The sequence below is a fragment of the Maudiozyma barnettii genome (assembly GCF_903064755.1).
Source record: "Maudiozyma barnettii strain CLIB 1767 genome assembly, contig: KABA2_03, whole genome shotgun sequence".
Lineage (NCBI taxonomy): Eukaryota > Fungi > Ascomycota > Saccharomycetes > Saccharomycetales > Saccharomycetaceae > Maudiozyma > Maudiozyma barnettii.
This window is the reverse complement of record NW_024545240.1, coordinates 486,215-509,708: the sequence shown is the minus strand read 5'-3', so window position 1 is coordinate 509,708 and position 23,494 is coordinate 486,215. Positions and strand designations below refer to the sequence as shown.

The following is a 23,494-nucleotide window of genomic DNA, read 5'->3' as shown; positions in this document are numbered from 1 at the left end:
CCATCGAGGTTTATATACCATTGAAAAGGTACCATAGCTGTTGTTAAGTATTTTACCGTACCCCAGGGACCCCAAGGAACGAATACTAGCTAGTAATCGTTAAGATATGGAGTGCATATATTTTAAAATATTAGCTAAGCTCATAAATGAACCGTGTCTACCTATAATCCACCGTAGTAGTGAACATAAAGATAGTTGCGATAACGTTAATGTTTGTTTCCTGTATGTGTTCTTCTGAAAAATATCTGGTAAAAAGAAAATATTCCTGGGGCATCTCTAGTATGTCTTTCGGAGAAACCACCAAGAGCGGTTTTCCCTTTTGACGTATCGCGTTTTTATTTTTCCGTAATATCCTTCTCCATATTATCGCAATAATGGTAAATCATGCTTGTATAATTGATTTCTATTAGTTCATACTGTACAAACTCTTCTTTAACCTGAACTCATAGTGGAACCAGCGAGTTGTTTTCTGTGTAGAAACCTATCAGAAAATATAAACAAAGAGAGATAAAAAGAAAAGTGTCTCATCATTAATAAATTGATGTGAGACGCCTCCCATAATCAGGAAGAAATAAGTGGCCCAGTTCATGTTTCCATAACTCGTTGATAACAATGATATTATAAATATACCTTTTTCATTTTTTTTTATTAAAAGAAGAATATCTGTAGGAACCCATATTTCTTGTGCTAAGAGTTTGTTCAACATCTACATCGTCGTAAGATGTAAGACACTCACCTACAACACCACATTCATCATAGTCTTTATCGCTATAAAATTAATATGTGGAGTATAATACGTAATGGCACTTGAATCTTTCGGGACTTCTTAATCTCTATTACCAGAAGCAAAAAGATATATAGATAAGTAGAAGATAGTTTTTCCGAATTTACTATTGTTATGCCGTCTTCCCTTCTCTTGTCTTTTCTTTTTCTCTTTTTATGGCATCGGCCATTGAATACTAGCCGTTTTTGGACAACTCGGTACAGAAGAAACAGAATTACCGCAGAAAAACGTTTGCGAGAAATAGATTTCAGTTTTCATAAGAAGAAAGAAAGTAAAAGAAATTGTAAATATTCAAAAATCTGGGGAATTATTTCGGAAAAACCTCTGTAATGAGGCTATTTAATTTTTACATGACGAGTCTTCGATATTTTTCTGTATTTCCATATATTCAACCGTTTTAGAATATCATACCGAATCACGTTATACATCATTAACATGTGGGAAAGGAAAATACAAACGATGGTATAATGGAAGAACATAACGTTTATACTAAAAGAGATATTAGAACATATTTACCTGCAAAAACAATAATTTTAAAAATTAAGGGGAATCCTAAGAACATTGAAATTCAGATTTTTAGGTATCTACCTCATTGTAATCTCTGCATTAGTTCTATAGGACTGTGAACAACGACAGTCTCAGTCACATCACTGGGAGTACCATGACAAAAATTCTATTGGCTAAGTTTTAATGTGCTACCATTATTATTATTTGTGTGATAAAGATATAGATAAGTTGAATATTCTTTGGTTCTCGGAATAGTCGATGAGAGATTTTGTCTTCTGTATTGCTAGTTCGGGTCGGAACAATTTGTTTGCTTGAATAATAACACAACATTGATCATGATAGTATTGATCTCATTATGTGATAGATATTTTGTCCCCAACAATATTGAAAGGACATATTTGACCCATAGACAGGGACATATTTGACCCATAGACAGGGACAAAATCTTATAGGCAGCTCGTTAAGTTCTAACACTAACTTGTTCATCTTCAAATGTGTAGAGAAATTATGATCTGCTTCAAATAGTTTAAATATGCATCCAGTAATAGGTCCTTTTTAATTACTCCCCCCGCTATGTAGAGATCGACGCTAATAAAGTCCGGCTAACATCTTATCTTGTATGTGTACGTCGTCACCTGTATAAAATTGGGAAGTACGTCAATTTTTTATATAAGTATTATTTGAGTGACCGACATATAATATTTTTGCCATAATGTCGAACTCATGGCAAATATTACTTTATATTTTGGAAAATATACTATTGTTTGTTTTGGTATAGATGGCCTATAACGATTTCAATTGTATAAACCTCCGATGGTTTTTCTTTCGCTTGACAAGTACTTAGGAATTAAAATATTTTATGATAGTAAGATTTAAAAGCAAAATGGCAAACTTTAAAGATTTTAATATTCTTCGTCTCTAATTTCTCGCTCATCTACTTGTTACATCTTTCAAGTATCTCTCTGTAAGAAGATATTTGAGAAAATGGTGTTGTATACTATATTAGATAAAGTATCAACCTCTTCAAATATTAAAAAATATTCAATAAAGCAAAGGGTCATAAATTGTTCTAATAGAACGTTCATCACCGATAACTATATACTAACCTTAATATAATATAAAGATAATAGATTTCGTATTTTATATTTTATTTTATGTATATACCATATACATAAGTGGACTATTCTAACTTGCCATTTGTATGTTTGTTTTTAATTAAATATTATTTTTGTATACGGCTGAACAGCGGTGTGTTATGGTTTCCTGCGGGTATTTCTGTGTAAGTTCTGATCTGTTGCCAAAGTTTCGGGTTATAAAAATACTCAGAAATTTTCTCGTTTCTTTTGTTCACGGGAAGCTGATTATGGTAATTGTATGTTGAATGACATGGTACGGCGGAGGCGGTAATTAGGCAAAAGCAGCCCCCTGTCCCCCGATCTTGCGCATCTATTTGGGCTCTGCAGCATCATTTGATAGTTTTTCCGTATTCTACAATTTTGAACTAACACTTAAAATTATTCGTATTTAGTATTTCATTAAACAATAATGTTTATGAAGAAAAGATAAAGTTATTAAAAATGAATTTATTGTTTATAAAAGTATGTATGTTAAAAAGTTTGTAACTTTAAATAGATTTATCGTAAAAACGTTAGATTAAAATTAGTTTGTATAATAGTGCAATATATGAATATCCGATTTGTGAAGAGAAAGAATAATTATTTTTATAATTTATTTCATTTCAGAATTATAACATTCTCTTGTACCATGGCTTATCGTCATGGGCTAAAGCACCAGCATCGTAGTCAGCGCCTCTTCTGGATGGAGGAACCCAGTCATTAGACTTCCATGGTAGGACACCTTCTAGCCACATTTGGTCGACTTCTTCTAAAGAAAGACCCTTGGTCTCTGGAATGAAGAAGAAAACGTAGAACCAGGCGAAACATAGACAACCCATGAAAACGTAACCATATGAGAAACCGATAGAACCAGTAATAAATGGAGTGAAGAAACCAATTAGAAAACCCCAGACCCAGTTACAACCTTGAGCTAAAGACATAGCCTTGGACTTCATTCTCAATGGGTAAGTTTCAGATGTAATAACGAAAGCCAATGGGGCCCATGAGGTGGCGAAACAGAATAAGTAGAAACAGGTGAAGCAAATCATACAGTCACCAGCACCCTTAGAGGAAGGACCGCTCTTACCGTCTGGATATAATCTTGTGACACCAACAGAAGCAAAAACAACAAAACAAGCAGTCATTGTTGCAGCACCCCACAATAGACATCTACGACGACCGAATCTTTCAACAATGAAAATACCAGCAAAGGTAGAAGCAAAGTTAACAATACCAATAACAATAGAAGTTTCGAAAGAATCTGCTAAACCAATAGCCTTGAAAACAGTGGTACCATAGTAGAAGAAATAGTTATCACCAGTCAATTGTTGTAGAGATTGAACCATACAACCCATGAATAGACGTTGGAAGATCTTGTTCTTGGTAGAGAACAATTCAGCCCATGTGGCTTCACCAGCCAACTTTTCGGCTTCTGCAGCAGCTTGCAAAGTAGCAAACTCGATTTCGACAGATGGATCGTCAATTGGAACTTTGTTTGAAATGGAGATAGAATGTTTGGCATCTTGTTCTCTTCCAACACTGACTAAGAAACGTGGAGATTCTGGAACGAAAGTCATACCACCAATCATAAATAGGGCCCAAGCGAAACCTAGACCTAGAGGAACTCTCCATTGGACAGTGTTAGAATAGTTCTTGGTACCGAAATTAGTACAGTAACCTAAGAAAATACCTAGAGTAATCATCAATTGGTAACAGGAAACCAGAGTAGCTCTCAAATGTTTTGGAGAAACTTCAGAAATCAACATTGGGGATAAAACAGAAATACCACCAACACCTAGACCAGAGATAATTCTACCAATGAAGTATTGGTACCAAGCCTTTTGAGTAGCAATGGAAATAATTAAACCAACAATGTAAATGATGACAACAGTAATTAGACCGATTTTTCTACCGTAAATATCACCAATCTTAGATAAGATAACACCACCAATAGCACAACCAATGTTGAAAATAGAGACAATTAAACCAGTTCTGACCTTAGATAGGTAGTGAGAACCATCGTGACGTTTTTGACCTAATCTGTTAACGAAATCAGTTTGGTTAACGAAACCAGAAATGGTACCAGTATCCCAACCGAAAACGAAACCACCGAAAGCAATCATAATACACATGATAGAAACGGTAACATAAGCAGAAGCAGGTTTTACTGGAATGTCAACTAAAGCATCATCACCAATGGCATCTTCATTGATGTCCTTTAAATCATCTCTCTCAGCTTTGTTGGATGGAGTAGAGATAACAGAGTTTGAGTTTGAGTTAATGTCATCGACAGCTTCTTGAGCTGGATGAACTTGATGTTCTGATACGTCAGACATATTAATAATTTAGTATAAAATCTTAATTTATTTTTTGTTAATGTATTAAAATGAAAACTAAATGTTCTGTTTTTTTTTTGGAGTTAAATAGAATAAATATTTGAAAGTAGAGAAAATAAATCATGAATTAAATTTTTAAATCTGGGGAGAACATCCTGTCCTTATATATATATATTTTTTGCAAATTTCCTCGAGTACTTTTTAAAAAAAATTAATACGGGGGGAAAAGTAATTATTCGAAAAGAAATAATTGACAGAAGAGGAACGTTAAGATTTGCTTTTCTGATTAGTTAATTACTTAGTCTCTTCCTATCCGGTTGTTTCTTTTCCCTTTGACAACCAACAGCTGTGTGACATTACTTTTTGTTATCACCCGTTAGCAAAACCGCGCTTCTACGACGGGTCTTTTGTCATCGCCTTCACGACGACGTGCTCTATCAGCAACGCGGAGAAAAAAGCTGGGGCGGTGGGGACCCCCATACCAGAGATCAGGTCGCAGAAAATGAATAGTCCCTCCGGAAAAACACTCAAAATGAAGGCGAAACTAGTAATTGCGGGTTATTTCTTTTCTGGCATAAAGAGCAGCGCCATAACACTCGGCGAAGATTGGAACGAACAGCAATTATAGAAGTTGTTGTGTTATTGAAGTAACGCGGTTTTGTACGATGATATCTTATCTTTTTAGTTTATTTTTTTCCTTTATTGAGGTAAACCCCATATTATTGTGGGACAATTTTCTGGCACCGGTGGTGATGAAGTGTGGGAGGAATATCCGGGGCTTCGCAGAGGTGGATAGATTAATGTATGTTTTTTGACCTCAGGTTACTATTCGTACTGAAAAGTGGTGGATGAAGGTTCCGTTATTACTAATAAGTAAACGGAAACCACGACTTCAATTCCAAATCCAGATTCGTTCCTTTTTTTGCTTCTTCGATAACTTCTTTCTTTTTATTTTATTTTGGTATATGTAATCTAGTGGTAATTTTTTCGTTGGACAAGTAAGATTAGTTAACCGCGGAATACAAGGTAAAATACCCAGCATTTGTCATTGTCAATTTTTTCTATGATTACTTAGTTCTATTTTTTTTATTACAATAGATACCAATAACAAGAATTTTGGTGCATTAATGCACCATCAAGAAATCAATTATTCCTTATGATCTTAATCATTTTTTATTTTTGATATTGTCAGTCAATTGAATATAATATTATACACAACAAGAACTGATAAAGTTAAACAACATAAAATAGATTTTTGTCCCAAGGTCAAAAGGAGTATTGATTACACTTAGCAATAATTTTGTCCCTTCTTGACGTTTACGTATTTGTCAAACCTTAGCATTATCGTAAGTGCCTCAATAACCCTTGTACCCTAACGGAAAATATGAACAAAAGAAAACAACTTGAAGTAACTCATTAAAAATTATCGTTTGTAAATAAGCGTAATCGTGAAAGTGGGGAACGGTCATATTAAGATACGAAAAAAACATTTATCCGAATAATGGACCCATTTGCGCTTTCCATTCCCACCTCGTTTCTTTTTCCGAGTGCTATTATATGTTAGATCTGCAGTCCCTTCTGTGAAGCACGACCCAGTAACAACAATAACAAAATTATTTTTGTTCATTTTCCATAAGGCGCGATTGCGTAATCACTCAGAAGTACCCGCGCGATAATTCTTTGGAGAAAAGGGACAGATAAGAAAAAGAATTTTCTCTTTGGCAATTTCCCTAAAGGGAAATATGTGGGGCAGAAAAAGAAAGGCCTTTCACTCAATCGGAAAAACTTTTTGTTTATTTGCCTTGTCTGCTCTGCTTTTTTCTGATGGTGGTAAAATTTGGAGCGGTTATTTTTTAGTAATCGTCTTTGTTGTTGTGGCATTTCCTAGATTGGTGAATGTCTTAAGTTACGAGCCGTCTGATAAACTGTTTACTAATTTATGAGAAATAAAATGAAATGATGTTGTTTCGTTTATGTTTAATGACTAGGTCTATTAGCTGTTTGAAATATAAACAACTTTGTTACAAGGTTGTGCAAAGGTTTCTGGTCTTGACTTTTATTCACAATAAAGCACGACTGGAAACAATGTAGAAGTAAGATAATTATAGACATCTACCTTAATATAACTACAAGTTGGATAACAACCAGACACGATTTCTTACCATTTCGCACGACAATCGAATCCTCCATAAAACTATCTCATGGGATATTTTCTCATTCTTCTTCATTTAAATGGATCAATAGAAGCCTTCACTAATGCGATATATTCTGTCGGTATTTTTATTAATATTAATATAGTTTAGAGATTGAATTGTGCGACTGAAATGAGATGAGGTGACAAGATAATTATAGATTACAAGTGATATTTTATTTTAAAAACTGGGGTAACTTAATATTTTGCTGGTTTGTACAATATGCATGCTATTGAAGTAAATAAGACATTTCTCTAATGTAAGACTGTTCTCATGTTCCTAACTATCCTTTCTTGAGAACTTGTGGCAAACGATAGAAGAATATATCATATCTTGGAAGAAATTAAACACAACGATAAACTATCTCTAGACAACATTGGGAGAAAGAGATTGAGATATATTTTCTTGAACGTCATGATTGAAGTTATTCCGCATATTGCTTTGTAAAGTTGAGCAAAATCAATGGGTGAATACAATGATTATGATTATGATAATCCCATGCATGATTAGTCCGTTCGTTTAAAGATTTTACAACAAGGCCTTAGGTTTTGTTAATTATTTATAAAACTTATTTATATGTAGTGCCTTCTGCTTTCGTATTGCTTAGGAATATATACTTGGGCTCTATATTAGCCCACGTTCTACATATGTACCACGTCTATTTATTAAACAAAAAAAGTGCTACTAGTAGAACATAAACTGGAAGCATCCACCTTGTAATATTACAGTATCGCCAGTCCTCAAATAAAAATAGAAAACAGAGAAATCTTCATCTAATAAGAAAAAAACCGCTGTAAAAATATATATTTCTCTTCGCTTCTAAATTCGGAACCGTCTCGTTATCCCGGCAAAAATAAAAAATATGGGTGACTAAAAATAATAAAGTTTTATGTGTCAAGAATAAAAACAAAAAATCCTGTAAATCATTTTTAATCTGCATAATATGGAGATATTAAACTATCCCAAAAATAAATATATATATTTTCCTTTCTTTTTCTATACACTTTTTAATCCTAAGAATAAAAATTAATCCGAAAGTGTAAAAAACGCTTGATCTTATCATCAGAAGTATCGTTAAGAAGGTTCAACAATAATTAATTAAAATAGTTGTTTAAAAAATTGTTTTTATTGTTTTCTAAAAAGAAAAATGTCGTTAAAAAGAATTATAAAAACTATTTATTTGTTTAAATATTAAATAGATTCATGAAACATTAAATTAAGATTAGTTTGAGATTATTATTAAAAAGTTACTGTGTTTTAACAGTATTTGAAAATTGTAAGAATTATTAAGAAAAAATGTGAAGCTCCTTTTATATTAGAAAAAAGGATATAATATTTTTATCAGGGAGCTTACAACATTCTCTTGTACCATGGCTTATCATCATGAGCCATAGCTTCGGCGTCGTATTCGGCACCTCTTCTGGATGGAGGAACCCAGCCAGCAGACTTCCATGGTAGAACACCTTCTAGCCACATTTGGTCGACTTCTTCTAGAGATAGACCCATAGTTTCTGGAATGAAGAAGAAAACGTAGAACCAGGAGAAACATAGACAACCCATGAAAACGTAACCGTAGTAGAAATCAATGGCACCAGTAATAAATGGAGTGAAGAAACCAATTAGAAAACCCCACATCCAGTTACAACCTTGAGCTAAAGACATAGCCTTGGACTTCATTCTCAATGGGTAAGTTTCAGATGTAATGACGAAAGCCAATGGGGCCCAGGTAGTAGCAAAACAGAATAAGTAGAAACAGGTGAAAACAATCATACAGTTACCAGCACCCTTAGAGGAAGAACCGCTCTTACCGTTTGGATATAATCTTGTGACACCAACAGAAGCAAAAACAACAAAACAAGCAGTCATTGTTGCAGCACCCCACAATAGACATCTACGACGACCGAATCTTTCAACAATGAAAATACCAGCAAAGGTAGAAGCAAAGTTAACAATACCAATAATAATAGAAGTTTCGAAAGAATCTGCTAGACCAATAGCCTTGAAAACAGTGGTACCATAGTAGAAGAAATAGTTATCACCAGTCAATTGTTGTAGAGATTGAACCATACAACCCATGAATAGACGTTGGAAGATCTTGTTCTTGGTAGAGAACAATTCAGCCCATGTGGCTTCACCAGCCAACTTTTCGGCTTCTGCAGCAGCTTGTAAAACATCGAATTCGGCTTCGACGGATGGATCATCAAGTGGAACCTTGTTTGAAATGGAGATAGAATGTTTAGCATCTTCATATCTACCAACACTGACTAAGAAACGTGGAGATTCTGGAACGAAAGTCATACCACCAATCATAAATAGGGCCCAAGCGAAACCTAGACCTAGAGGAACTCTCCATTGGACAGTGTTAGAATAGTTCTTGGTACCGAAATTAGTACAGTAACCTAAGAAAATACCTAGAGTAATCATCAATTGGTAACAGGAAACCAGAGTAGCTCTCAAATGTTTTGGAGCAACTTCAGAAATCAACATTGGGGATAAAACAGAAATACCACCAACACCTAGACCAGAGATAATTCTACCAATGAAGTATTGGTACCAAGCCTTTTGAGTAGCAATGGAAATAATTAAACCAACAATGTAAATGATGACAACAGTAATTAGACCGATTTTTCTACCGTAAATATCACCAATCTTAGATAAGATAACACCACCAATAGCACAACCAATGTTGAAAATAGAGACAATTAAACCAGTTCTGACCTTAGATAGGTAGTGAGAACCATCGTGACGTTTTTGACCTAATCTGTTAATGAAATCAGTTTGGTTAACGAAACCAGAAATGGTACCAGTATCCCAACCGAAAACGAAACCACCGAAAGCAATCATGACACACATGATAGAGACGGTAACGTAAGCAGAAGCAGGTTTTAGAGGCATATCATCGAAGGCGATACCATTTTCTTGGTCTTCTTCACCTTCTTCTTTTAGTTCATCTCTGTCAGCCTTGTTGGATGGAGTAGATAGAACGGAGTTGGAACCGGAAGCGGTTGGAGTCAATTGAGACTCATTGTTGATGTTTTCTTCAACAGGAGCAGCAGACATACTGAAGTATATATATACTGTTTAATGTGTCTTGTTGATATATTAAAGAGTTAGATTAATAAAACTTTAATTGATGGTCCTTTTATGTAATATAAAATATATGAAATATAAAGTGAATATTAAATAAAATTGGGAATAAGAGAAAGAATAAAATACTGATAAAAGTAGAATATTTCAATGACCTTTTATATCTTTTTTTTTTTTGAAGAACTTTCATTCCTTTTCCTATTTCTCATCCTATTAATTTCTCTTCTGACAACGACCATTTCTTTTCTTTGAAAACTTGCATGAAGCTAACTGAAATTAATTCAATTTTCACTTGAAGGTAGTTCGACCTACAGTGTTTTCTTAATTAAACGAGGGGTGGATTAATTAATAATATTAAAAAAAAACTTATGCAATAATTCATCCTTTGAAAAAGGGAGAATTACTTCAGAAAAAATTGGTAAAAAGTAAACAAAAAATGCTTTTTTTTTTATTTTCTTCCTTAAAGGTTAAGTTCATAAACATATCGTTAAAACAACGTAGATCCCCTCCAGGATAAACAACGTCTAATGTGGGTAAAAAGGGGGGTAGAGTTTCTTTAATAAACCTAAAAAAACAGGAATTACTTTTCAGTCGTTGTTTGTACAGTTCTTTTGTTGCTAATGGATGAATTTCGTCAATTCTTTAAAAGATATGGCGAAATTGTTCTACAACAAAAGCAACCGAGTAGTAACCACTTACAAATCGTTGTATAATGGTTACAATATATTAAGAGATTTAAGAAATGGAAAAATTCATTAGAGAGGGATGTTTACTACTCTGTTTTCTCTGTTGAACAGAAAAAATTGTTCTTTTAATTCTTCTGAATGGCTGTAAGGAGAAATTAAAATATTTATTTATTTTCCATGATTTGGCTGTAATGCGCAGCAAAAATGGTTAAAAGAGTAAGACAGATTTGTTATGCTGCATGACAAAATTACATTTCAACTGTCAGGGAAATTCTGAGGGAATGAAAATTTTTCAACCAAAATATTGAAAAATATTTGTTATTTTTTTTGTGTGAGAGTTACAAAGACACAGCAGCACAGAGATGAAAAAAATAAAAATAAATTATTCGGCGCGGTGTATCTGTTGGGGCCCCACCCCCGCTAATTTTCCACATTATTTATCCCCTACAGACAATTACTTCTGTGCTACGGGGATTTCTCGAAGGTGGGGGATGGGGGTAAACCGGGGGAACTTACATCAAGTAAGTTTTCTCCCTTTTTTTGAGCAAAGGGGAGAATGGAGGAGGAAAGGAGGATTTGCCATTCTTATTATTAGTGGTTTCGCCGGATCTTCCTAAATTATTGTTAAAGGGTTAAGTTGTTACACGTAATGAATGACATTTGGTTTAATGTTATATTATTTTCCTTATCGCCGCTTCTAGCCCGATTTCTCTATGATTGATGACCAAGGATTGTTTGTTCAGTTAGGTTTTTATTTTATTTTTATTGATTTGAAAGAGTAAGAATCATGATTGTTACAAGTTTGACAAGAACTTATGTCAATATTGTGTTCTTGTTCATTTGCCTCAACCTGGTTCCCCCCCACTCTATTCCCCGCGATGTATGTGCATCTTGCTTCGGAGAAGGACATTTGTTGAACACTACTGGCTACTAAGAAATGTAACAAAGCCAATGTTACTCGTGTACGAGATTCCGATAAAAACGTAGAATTAGAATATTTGATGATGACCATAATTCTTGACAGAATGTCACTTGCTACTAGGAAAACGGACATAAGCACCACTCAAAATATTAATTTGAAGCGGGGTTGATTTGCTTGTAATTGTAACTTTCAACCATATATCGATGCCCCCCACTTCACCTGTGGGTAGGAATGTAGTTTAAAATGAAAATTTGAGTATTTAGTATTAATTTACAAAATGTTAGTTATCTTTGTTCTGTTTCCTACCTTAGTAACATCCCCCAATTATGATAAATAAAATTGTTTAATTAATCCGGGGTGCGCCCAATTCTCAGCGGAGTTTATAATTTCCAACTTTTTTTTTTCATTTTTTGGTATATCGCCGAACTCATCGCAGCTGAAAGGGCGCATAAAAAGTTTTGACTTAGGCAATACTTACTCTTTTATTAATATTATTAATTTAATTAAATAATTAATAATTATGTTGATTCGACTGTTCAAATTGTATAGTTATAAAAAAAGTATCGCATCGCTTTTCAAGACCAAAAGTTTTCCCCTTACTCCCTGCTATGTCCCTCCCCCACTATCGCCACCAAATAAACAAGATATACAATCAGAGAACTCCATGAACTCAATGTGTTCACAAAAGAATTTATAGTGGGGGAATACAGACACACTTTAGATCTCTGGAAACTGTTTACTACAAAGGAACAACTACATAATATTTGAATAATCGGGAAATTTCGATTTTTAATTACATATTTCCTTGTGCTACAGCATATTCTCTCCCTCAAGGTGGAAAAGAAAGTAATTTTTTTTTTTTCTTTCTTTCTTCAGTCCATTCTAGTAATTAATTTTTCATTACAAAGTCCCAATTATTTTTTTCAAATTAACAAAGCAACAAGAGATGAGGAAATATATTTCGGCGCTGAAGTGTCTTGGTTACCATAATCACATACTACTTTTTTTTGTTTATTTATTTTTTTTTCAAAATGTCTGGTAATAATAAATTTACTATTTTGTGAACATTAACTAATGAATTTTATTTTTACGAAAGATGGTAACCAACATTTGTTTCAGAAGTAAATTAATGATATGAACCGTAACAATAACAAAACAAAATTCCGTATTTTAACTATTTTTAACATTTCGCGTCTGTTTTAGGACAAATAGTTAAAATTCAAATTTTTGTTTTGTTATTGTTGTTGAATCGTGTCCTAATTGAGTTTTCATTTATTTTGGTTCTCTTGTTTCTTCTTAGCAAAATATAATACTACTAGTTCTCGTAGAATAAATATATAGTCGAAAAAGCAATTATTTGCACCTTGTGTGACCCTTCAAGTGTCTGCGACGTCACACTGAGGTCAAGTTACAAGAAGTGAATTAATCCGAGTCCCAGAATATCCTGTGCAAGCGCTGTTTGGCCCTTGGGTAGAAACTATATTTCCTCTTTGGGAACCAGATTTGTTATTGTTTCGTTGTCATTTTCTTTTCCGTCAAAAAAACTACGCCGAAAGCACAATATGGCCCGTAATTGTACGCTCGTGTCATTGCTTTTCTGCAGTCGGTAAAACCCTTTTGTTCGGTTTTTTCATAGAAATAAATTTTCTGCTGAGCTTTTTGTGCGAGAAGGAGATAATATGAATAATAAAACCGAATCCCCAAAAAGGGACCTGTGTTTTGTTTTATTTTGCCGTCGTTATTGCTACAGATATCTCTTTGATTCTGAAAATAAACGAACTGAAAAAATATTATCCGTGGGTATCATTCACAGTTACATTGTTGAAGGACATTTTAACGACGTAGTTGTTCCGCACAATATCGACTACAAAGATTTGTTCCAGGCCATTTTTGTTGGTTTCTTTTATGTTTGGGAATTCGGGAACTACTAAATAATATCCGTACGGGTGACCAATGTATTCAAATATAATTGCTTTTCTAACGTGTTCAGGTAAGCAATTCAGGCGTCATATACGTTGCTTTTCTCACTTACTTTTTTTTCCTTTGGTTATTTGGAAGAAAAGAAATTATTCCAACCGACTATCTAAAATTGAATAATCTGTTTTTTATTGTTTACCTGCCAAGAAGGCATTGCAATACTTTTGACGTTCTATTACCTTTCGATTTGTTTCAAAAGAAATGGGGGGTAGTACTTTTGTTGAATAAATTCACCCCTCCAGGAAACAATGTAAGTAAAAAGTATATCCCCCACATCAATTCTTCAAGGATTAAATTAAAATCAATAAGAATTAAAATTAAAATTAACCCGGGGTGAAAGAGAGAGAAAGAGACATAGTTTAGTTAGATTAATACAAAGTATTATTATTTGAGTTAATATTTTTGATAGATTACATTATTATTTATTTATTGTTTTACGGAGTAACCATGTTTAGTTTTAAAATAAATTTGAGTTGATGGTATAATATCATTGATGTCTCCTTGTTATTCATAAACAAGTTAAAATAACTTAGATGAGTTAATAAACGTCATAAAAAAAATTCCACAGTGAGAACTGCACCCCACATTGATTTAAAAAATAAATTGATTTTAATTTCGAAAGATAAAAAAGGATGATACTTTTAAATCGAAAATAAATGCCAAGGACATCGAAGTTGAAATCGCCGATGTCGAAGAGAGTAGGTGAATAAATCAAAGAAATTAATTTCTCCTTTCATTGTTCTTTTTTTTGTAAAGTTTTCTGATCTTTTCATACCATCTTCAAAGTATCCATTGTTTTGATATTTATTTGATATTTAAAATATTATTGTTATAGTTGTAAATCTTTTATGTCACTAGCATTTTATTTTCATTCTAATGTAGTTAGACATATAGTTAGAAATATTGTTCAAAGTTATCAGAGTTGTAGAAATTAAAATAATAGGAGTAATTTTTCTAATGGAAATACTATTTGCAAAGTAACCTAGTATCACTTTTGCTTTTGAATTAGTGCAAATATATTAATAAATTCTTATTGAGATAAATATATATATTTTTTTACTATATTAGCTAGATCTCTTGACTTTGATTGTGTGCTTGTTTTTACGATTGAATCTTGAAGTGACAGGATGATTTTATCTCAGTTCAGAAATATTCTTCAGAAAAAGCTTTGACAAGATGTTGTAAGGCTGTATCTTGATTATCAAGGAAATTTTACCTACCATTGTTGTTATTTTCAAAATGGGTTTTTCTCATCCCTCTTTATACTCTACTTAAATATATTAATTTTGAGAAGTCAAATTAAATTAGAAGCCATGAATTAGTTTAACATTCAGAGTCCTGAAAACTGTCCTGACACTCTAACAAAACACGTAGAATATAACAATCATATTTTCTAGTCATTTGACTAGTTTGTTCCAAGTAGACAGGTTAATTTTAAGTCAGAATATAATAAATATTTATATTTATTATATTGTACCGCAAGAAACAAAAGAAAATAATTGTGACTTGACATATTTTTACTTTTTAATTGTATCAACCTTTAATATCTTAAATTATATTTATATATAAAAATTTACTATCAAAAATTTGAGTATTGCTGAATCCCAACTTTCTACAGAACAATAGCATGAGCTTATTAAAGAACAAAACAATAAGAACTATACGACCAATATAAGTCGTCGATAATAATGAAATAAGCTTGTTCACCTTGATGTGAGATGAGCTAATTCTAGTGTGGAAGAGAAAATAAATTAATACCAATTATCTATAAATGGTGTGAACTGCCAAACACAAAATATCATTATATAATATATCTTTTGCATCTTTTAATTTGGGTTCAAAAGAAACCACGAAGAATATATTGTTCATTATTAAAAACTTCAATAAATAATGAACTTTAAAGTGGAAACTGTTCAAAAATGTAAACAAGCAAAGAATACTAATCTTTATCAATATTAATTATTCGTTATTTGAATTTTTACTTAAAGTCAAGGGCTGTATTTGTTATACACACTATAATTACTGACATCATAAATTGTATTTTTTCTCATTTTTATGTCTTGTTCTTTTTTTTTCAGTTTCGCTCTTTATTTACATAATAACAAATGGTGTTGTAAGAATAAATAAAAAGATAAAAGTGACAAAGCTTTTTTCGCTCTCTGATATAATAGAAGTACAAAGAGGGTAACGAATAAAAAGAGACTTGAATTGGATGACTTCAATAATAACGAAAATATATTATAGTACCCTAGAATAAGCGATAGCTGCTCAAGGATATATACGAAGGGTTTAAATAATATATATGTAATGTACAGTTGAGAATACTGTTAAGGTATAGCTCTTATAATGTAGAGTTTAACTGAACTCTACTAAGTGAAAAATTTAACTTATCGATTTAGTTACCCCATAATGCAATCCAATGTTGCGTCACCCCCCAGATCAGTACATCTATATTATTGATCTTCAATCCTTAATTGTAGATGTTTCTTCTTCAACTTTTTCAATTATTTGATTTGCCAGTCGTAAGACACTAGTTGTCAATAGTGGTTTAGTAAGCATACCTGCAATGTTGTGTTCGGACTTTATGTAAAATGGAATACATTGCCCAAACATTGCAGTTTGATGAATAAATTCTTTTCGAAATTCAATATTCTTTAAGGTCGAGTGGTATTCAGTACATATTACTGTTGATGTAACACTTTTATTATCGTCACAAGGTATTAGAGTAGTATTAGAATATTTTCATCTGTAATAAAATAAATGTTGATGAAAATATCTTTTAACGTTCATTTTCTCAAAGTCAAACATGTTTATTTATCATAACTGTGTCAACTAACTAAATTATTTTATGAATTATGTGCATCTTCTCCCGTCTCTATGGCTAAATACATCTAGTTTTCGCAATTTAGGTAGCTGTTTTTGGTGCTTAACTATTAATTCTTTAGTAGTTAGATTCTATAGGAAGGCTATTGCGATATCGTATTCTTCTATGTGTAATCAGATGAGGTCATTTAATGCTATGAATATCCTCAAGTTTTCTAATCTAGAGACCGAAGAAATAATTTGAAATGGACCAAAGTCTGTATTAAGTATTTTCTAAATGCTTTTATTCACAAATATTGCGTTATTTAAGTATATATGTCCTTAATTACCAATTTTCTTGTTGAGGATGATTTTTATGGAAATTGAAGTTAGCTTAATGCTTTTGGAGGTATAGTTCACTATGGATACTTCTTTCTCAACAAAGGCTTCGCATTTGTGTATAATTGCTTCTACGTAACCAGATTTATCTTTATACTTAGGCTTACTTTGAAATAGATTATCACAGTCTTGTTTTTAAGATAAATCTTTTCTTTAAGATATTCTTTCATCTTAGAAAAGAGTATTATTTATATCCCTCTAGTGGAATATTCAGAATTTTAGGTTTCTTAACTCTGTTATTTTTCATATTATTATAATTTCCATATGAAATTACTTTGGAAGAGTTTCATGTAGGTCGTTAATTTCCTTTTCTTCGTCTCTTGTTTCAAATAAGGATTTGTTCAGGCTTTAGTCATTCTCAATCTGTTCTATTCGGACAATTTTTGATTTAATTTTCTCTCTTCCCTTTTGGACTTTCTAGTTCAACTTTTAATAATTCTTAATGTTTTCTTCCTTTGCTCCTCATCATTTCCAGTTGTATCAATTTTCCTATTCAAAGTCATATTTAGATATCGCTTCACTTGACCATTTTCGGTGGAGTTAAACGCCATTAATGATGCTATAATACTGATTCAGTCCTCCCTTGAATAAAAAGGTAGACTTATTTCGTAACTCATTTTGTTTGTCGTGGTTTTAGCCCTTCTTATACCACATATACCAAAGATTGTACACGCACACATATATATAATGAAAAACAATATAAACTAACCATTTTAAATAAAAAACAGAGATAATGCGACATATAACATTATGACTCTTGAAAAATAACAATTCCTTTCTTGATAAATTTATAATTAAAAGATTGTTCAATTAACAAGATTACAACATCTTATTAACCTTGTTGCGGTATAATCAATATAGTTATAATGAAAAGAACTTGCGAATAAATGATTCTTATTTATATATATAGTACACGAAAAATGCCCCATCAACTAGTTTATATATGTATATATAAATAAATCACCACTACACCCTTGCAATACATTAACCATAAAGGAATAAAAGCCACATTTTGATGGATATGAATTCATGAAACAATAATCCTCCAAATACAATATTATTTTTAAAAAATGGTAATTACATGTGGACAATCAATTGTAAAAAGAGAAAGAAATCAATGTATATATATGCTTTTTTATTTCCAGTTATGCTAGCGAGAAAAACCACTATGAATGAAATGACTAGGATTAAATGAAGCTTTTTCTATGCCTGAAAAAGACAATGGGTATAGTAATAATAGTAGTAATAATAATATATAAGGTTGAAGGAAGAACGAATGACCTGTGAAGAGGAGGCGAAACAAAAAAAAAGGAGAGAAAAGAATGGTATGATGCAGTAAATCTTACAGTACTTATAAGTAGATGACTTTCCTCCAATTAATAATAGAAGCAGGAGATACAACACAACACACATTTTCCTTTTCTATCTTTAATCTTCGTTATAGGACTCAGCATCGACAACTTCTGATTGAGAGATAAAAGTGACTTCAGCCCAACCTAGACCCGTAGACTTCTTACCATCATTGACTTGGAGAGTGAACTCGTCGTTGGAATATTGATATATGAAAGGTTTAGTACCTGCGATACCAGAAACAATGTTCTTGACAAAGCCTGGGATTTCTCCCATGACGTCGACTCTTTCTACCATATTTTTCAATGGAGCTTCAATTAGTGCAGTAACTTTATCCTTCTCGGTATAACTTTCATTTTCAATTTGTTCATCAGTGACATTCCTTGAAATACCATTGAATTCCACCTTAATGTTGTGTGGTACAGGCCAGCCAACTTCATCTACCTCTGGATTCAAATGCTCATAGTTGTTATCTAATGAGAGCATCATAACCTCATCCTTAGAGGTAACGACACCGACAGTGACCTTAGTGTTTGCGTATGACTTAGGTGTGATATATTCGATCAACAATGCAGTGTGCTCAGGAGTATGAACATAGACAAAATTCCAAGCTTTAGCAGCATGATGAGGCTTCATACCTTGTAAAGCCATAACAAACATAGAGTAAGCTGGATCATCAACTTCAAAAGTGTAGGTACGGTCTTCGTAAACAACATCAATTTCGTCCTCGTAATCAGAATCAGAATCATATTCAGAGTCGGAGTCCTCTTCTTCTTCTTCCTCATCTTCCTCTTGTTCTTGTTCTTCGGCATCTTCCAAAGTAGTACCTTCTACTTCTGTTGCAAGAACCTCGACTTCATCGACCTCAACAACCTTCTTAACCTTGATAGTACCATGACATGAGTTTCTTGGCCAGAATACATGTCTCATAGTACCCCAAGGAACGTCCAAGTTATCACCATAGTAAGTGGTTGGATCTTCACCAGCTTTAGCACCAGGAGTCAATCTTGTAATATATAAGTCAACAGTAGATCTTTCACAAACATTTGAAACGATATGATAATGAGTATTGTCTTCAGATAATTCAATTGATAAGTCATCGGCGTAAAAATTTGGACCATCGGTTCTAAAATTCTCTAGTTTTGTAGAGGTCCAGAGATTAAGATCCTCAGGTTTTGTAGAGTCATATATTCTGAAGGTGAATTGAGCAGCTTTATGCATTGGAATCACACTGGAATGAATCACTTGAGCGAACCCAACGATACCGGTCTTCAGATCACTAAAATAGAAAGTCACGGTCTCAACATTAGTGTGATCTGGATTCTGCCATGCAAAATCATCACGGGTTGTAGAATGGTAAGGTTGCTTACCTTTCAACTTATCTCCCACAGTGTGAATATATTCTTGACCATATTCTGGTTCTGCAATCCCGGTCACAGCAGAAATATTACCTTGAAGCCACTTTAACATAATATGCAGATCTATATATATTTTTTTCTTTTTGTTTCTTCTTTCTAATTACAATGAATTCGTAAATATATATTGTCTTGAACAAGGCCACTCACTACTTAATCATAAGACATAGTTATAACTAATCCTTCTTCGTGTATATATTACCCAATGATGTGTGGTGGTCCCTTGCACTTCCCACCCAACAGATGAGGCGTATATCACGAAATTTCCTGGTCGCAATTGGTGATGAGCAAAGGATTCAACTGTTTTTTCTTTGTTTTTTCTTGGGTTCTTTTCTTTTCTTTTTGGTGTGGGTGTTGAGTGTCGTTCAAAGTGATGTGCTGCGGCTGTCGTTACAAGTGATGCCCGTCCATTTGAACTTCTTGAAATTTATGGAAATTCGAGGTATTCACTGGGAAAGGAAGAGAGAGGGACAGTAATAAGAACGGTGAAACAGGGGACACCAACACAGTTAAGAGAAGAAGACGTTGGAACTGATTAGAACAGGCCTGTGTGTGTATATATTGTGTTTATTCTTTTTTTAATTTGGAACAAAAGTACTGGAACAGTTACGAACGCAGAAGAAGAAGAAGAAATGACTACGATTTGGAGACAAGCTGTCGGGACTCTTAGTAGTAAGCAACTAACTCGAGGGTTACGTACCCATGCTTTGGCTCATTTGAAAAGAGATGCACCTCTAGAGGGTCTGATGAGTGTACAAGGGCTGCGTGAGGCTTGGTTTGATAGGAGTGACGACTATGTGAGTCGATTGAACCAATTGACTAAGAATAATACAGAATTACAAGAGATGTCTCCCGAACAACTGGTCACTACCCATGCAAAATCTAATAATAAGAAAGATATGGTGACATATGCATCGCTGTTATATAATTTAGAGTTTGCAATGTCCTCCTTACAATCATCAACAAAGAAAATTCCAGGCTTAAAAGAGAGACCAGGTAGCGAAGCATTGTTAAAGACTCCTGATGCCACGATTTCTTTTACTAATGAACCCGAGGTATCTGGGAATAATGTGTTACAACAGGAGTTGATTTCATCCTTTAGATCATTAGTAGAATTCAGAACATTATTATTGAACTCCAATCTTGCAATCTCAGGGGATGGTTTCACATGGTTACTTGCAAGAAAATATAAAAATGCGTTCGGTAATAGTGGGGATTCAATGTCTGCTACTATTGGGGCTGACACCCAATTTGATAAATTGTTTGTGATGAATACTTATAATGCAGGATCTCCGTTCAATTTTGATAGAAGTGGTTTAATGGATCAATTGAAGAAAGAACATTTACAATCTCAAACTGAAACCCAAACAATCGACAATGAATCCACTTTGCTAGAATATGCAAGACAGACCGCATATGTTAATGATACTGTATATATCCCATTATTAGCCATCGATGCATCTCCAAAGGCTTGGTTAACCGACTACGGAGTTTTCGGTAAACAGGAGTACCTTGACAGAGTATGGGAATCTATCGACTGGAGAGTTGTTCAACAAAGACTTCCAAAAAAATCTGCTATTGTATATAATTAAACCAATAAACTTAAATTTTAACTTAGGGTGAGCCAGAGTGATACCTACCTCAGTACCATATTTCACCCTTTATCATGTATATATATACTTATATATTATTCTAAAAAAAAGATCAACCAAAGAAATATAATAACATTTCATCATGTTAATGACATTAGAACGCAGTATACAATCTTTTATATATAAATGTCCGGAATATAGTGCCCACTTACAGAAGAAAAACAACAATAATAGCAGGCCTATAATCTTATGAAAGATTTGCCCGAATGTTGTAAGGGGATTTTAATGTCTTTGGACGGCCTCTTTCCCTTAATGTTTCTTACCACCGACCTTCAAACTCTTCACCCTCTTCAAGAATTTGTTTCCTGTAGAGCTTTTCTTTGTACCAGAGTCAAAACGAACACCTCCACCGGTATTACCACCTAAGTATACATCATCCTCATCATCTCCAAAACTGCTGTGAGTTTTGAATGAAGGAGAGTTATTCCTATTCCTACTGAAATCATTCGGCGTGCGACCTCCTTGTGGAGAAGCGGTCGGACGACTACTTATTGTCATGTTTCTACGTATACTAGCATTATTACCACTTCCATTACTATTGAAACTTGTTTGTCTATACGACATCGATTGACCTCTTTGTATGGTTCTTGATGGTGCAGGGGCACCATCTAAAAATGTAGTCGAGCCCAGACCTGAAGTTGTCGGTCCATGAACTTTTTCAGCCTTTGATTTTGCATCCATTTGCCTCAAACCGTCAATATTAGTTCTAATAGCATCCTTTGATGAATTACCACCTTTGGTTTGATATAAATCATCATCTGCATCATCGACACCAAACACTTCATCAATAGCAGATTTTTTCCTAAAGGTCCCACCAATAGTACTATTTGGACCATCTGCAGGGAATGCCATCACAGGAGCAGCTTTCGAGTTTTTATTTCTATGCGGAGTACAAGCATCAAATGGACCATCATGATGAAATGAACCACCAAACAAACCTGTAACATCTAGTTTATCAATAGTATCTACACCTTTTGCAGGTATTAATTTACTCTTTCTCTTGTCACGTTTTGCAGCGGATGAGGAACCTGAATGACGATGTTCACTACCACGACGATCATGTTGTCTTTCATATGAACTGTGACCATGGCGTGCTCTAGGTCTCTCAGATCCGACATGACCTTCACCACCACGAGAACCTGAAGATGAGATGTTTGAGTTATGTGGTCCAGAATGTGAACGAGATGACCGTTTCTCCTCAGGATAACTTTTACCACTAGTGTCTCTTCTATTATGAGACACCTCATCATAAGTTGGAGGCATATCACGTAAAGCAGATGGAGTCCTCGTATCATCAACGTTTCTTTCTTCAATATATCTCTGTCTCAATTTATCTTTCTCCTCCTTGGCAGAGACATAATGACCACGGTTGGATTGACTATTGTAGTCATGATTACGTAATTGTTCATTACGACGTTGAACGTATTCATCTCCACTATCACTTTCACTCTCTTCATCATCGTCATCTAAAAATGGGTTAGTGGATGACTTACTTGGAGGAGAAGCAACATTGATCCCTGAGGAGTCAAAACTGGGGTTTGATGAAGTGGAATCTCTATTAAATTGATCCCTAGCCCATTCTTGAAATTGTGGGTCGTGATCATACCTATTCGGATTTGCTTCCACGGCGACGGATGTTCTGAATGGATTAGTTGTAGAAAACGGTCTACTAGTACCTGTTGAACTTGGTGTTTGCCATGAACTCTGCATCTTTTCTTCTACTTAATATCTTCAATCAAAAAAACACGTAATGCTGAGAAATACAATCTTTACAACGTGTCAGACCAAATAATTTATTCTTGTAACGACTGTTAACCAACCTGAACTGTAACTGTTTTAAAATAGACAAACACACACGACAGTATATACACAAACTAAAAAATGATAACTGGTCTAATTATAATGTGATCAATGAATAAATTGATTAGAGACGTATCTAAAAATAGCGCACCTTTCTATCTTGTTACCTTTTTATTTATCTGCCAATAAAAACAAACAGTAACTCTACGCTTTCTATTGATTCAAGATGATGTTAAATTTAAATAATAAGAGCAACACTTAGTTTGAATCTAAACTAGAACTGGATCAATACAGGTCCTGTCAAGTTTTCGTGTCAATCAATCAATGGTGTTCACCGGGATCAATCAAAACTTCAACTTCCCAACGCCTCTTCGTCTCTCCCATCTACACCATATGCACATACTGCTATCGTTTGCTTCTCTTCCTCTCCCCCATACGCGCGATAAAGACAAAGAAAGCTTTATTTGTTT

General features: G+C 33.7%; 5 protein-coding genes across 5 annotated transcripts; 1 reads left to right on the top strand and 4 right to left on the bottom strand.

Annotated features, from left to right (window-relative positions):
• Positions 1 to 3,035: 3,035 nt before the first annotated feature.
• On the bottom strand, positions 3,036 to 4,742 carry KABA2_03S05214 (sugar porter family MFS transporter; the record flags this gene model as incomplete). The annotated part of the gene is made up of 1 exon (XM_041549690.1): positions 3,036 to 4,742. The coding sequence occupies one exon, from the start codon at positions 4,740 to 4,742 to the stop codon at positions 3,036 to 3,038; it is 1,707 nt and encodes a 568-aa protein (XP_041405624.1).
• A 3,542-nt stretch (positions 4,743 to 8,284) lies between these two features.
• Positions 8,285 to 9,994, bottom strand: KABA2_03S05192 (sugar porter family MFS transporter; the record flags this gene model as incomplete). Its single annotated transcript, XM_041549689.1, has 1 exon — positions 8,285 to 9,994. One exon carries the CDS (start codon positions 9,992 to 9,994, stop codon positions 8,285 to 8,287), a length of 1,710 nt encoding a protein of 569 aa, XP_041405623.1.
• Positions 9,995 to 18,235: 8,241 nt separating this feature from the next.
• On the bottom strand, positions 18,236 to 19,627 carry SVF1 (Svf1p; the record flags this gene model as incomplete). The annotated part of the gene is made up of 1 exon (XM_041549688.1): positions 18,236 to 19,627. The coding sequence occupies one exon, from the start codon at positions 19,625 to 19,627 to the stop codon at positions 18,236 to 18,238; it is 1,392 nt and encodes a 463-aa protein (XP_041405622.1).
• A 577-nt stretch (positions 19,628 to 20,204) lies between these two features.
• On the top strand, positions 20,205 to 21,164 carry MRP1 (mitochondrial 37S ribosomal protein mS43; the record flags this gene model as incomplete). The annotated part of the gene is made up of 1 exon (XM_041549687.1): positions 20,205 to 21,164. The coding sequence occupies one exon, from the start codon at positions 20,205 to 20,207 to the stop codon at positions 21,162 to 21,164; it is 960 nt and encodes a 319-aa protein (XP_041405621.1).
• Positions 21,165 to 21,473: 309 nt separating this feature from the next.
• On the bottom strand, positions 21,474 to 22,934 carry PAL1 (Pal1p; the record flags this gene model as incomplete). The annotated part of the gene is made up of 1 exon (XM_041549686.1): positions 21,474 to 22,934. One exon carries the CDS (start codon positions 22,932 to 22,934, stop codon positions 21,474 to 21,476), a length of 1,461 nt encoding a protein of 486 aa, XP_041405620.1.
• Positions 22,935 to 23,494: the final 560 nt, after the last annotated feature.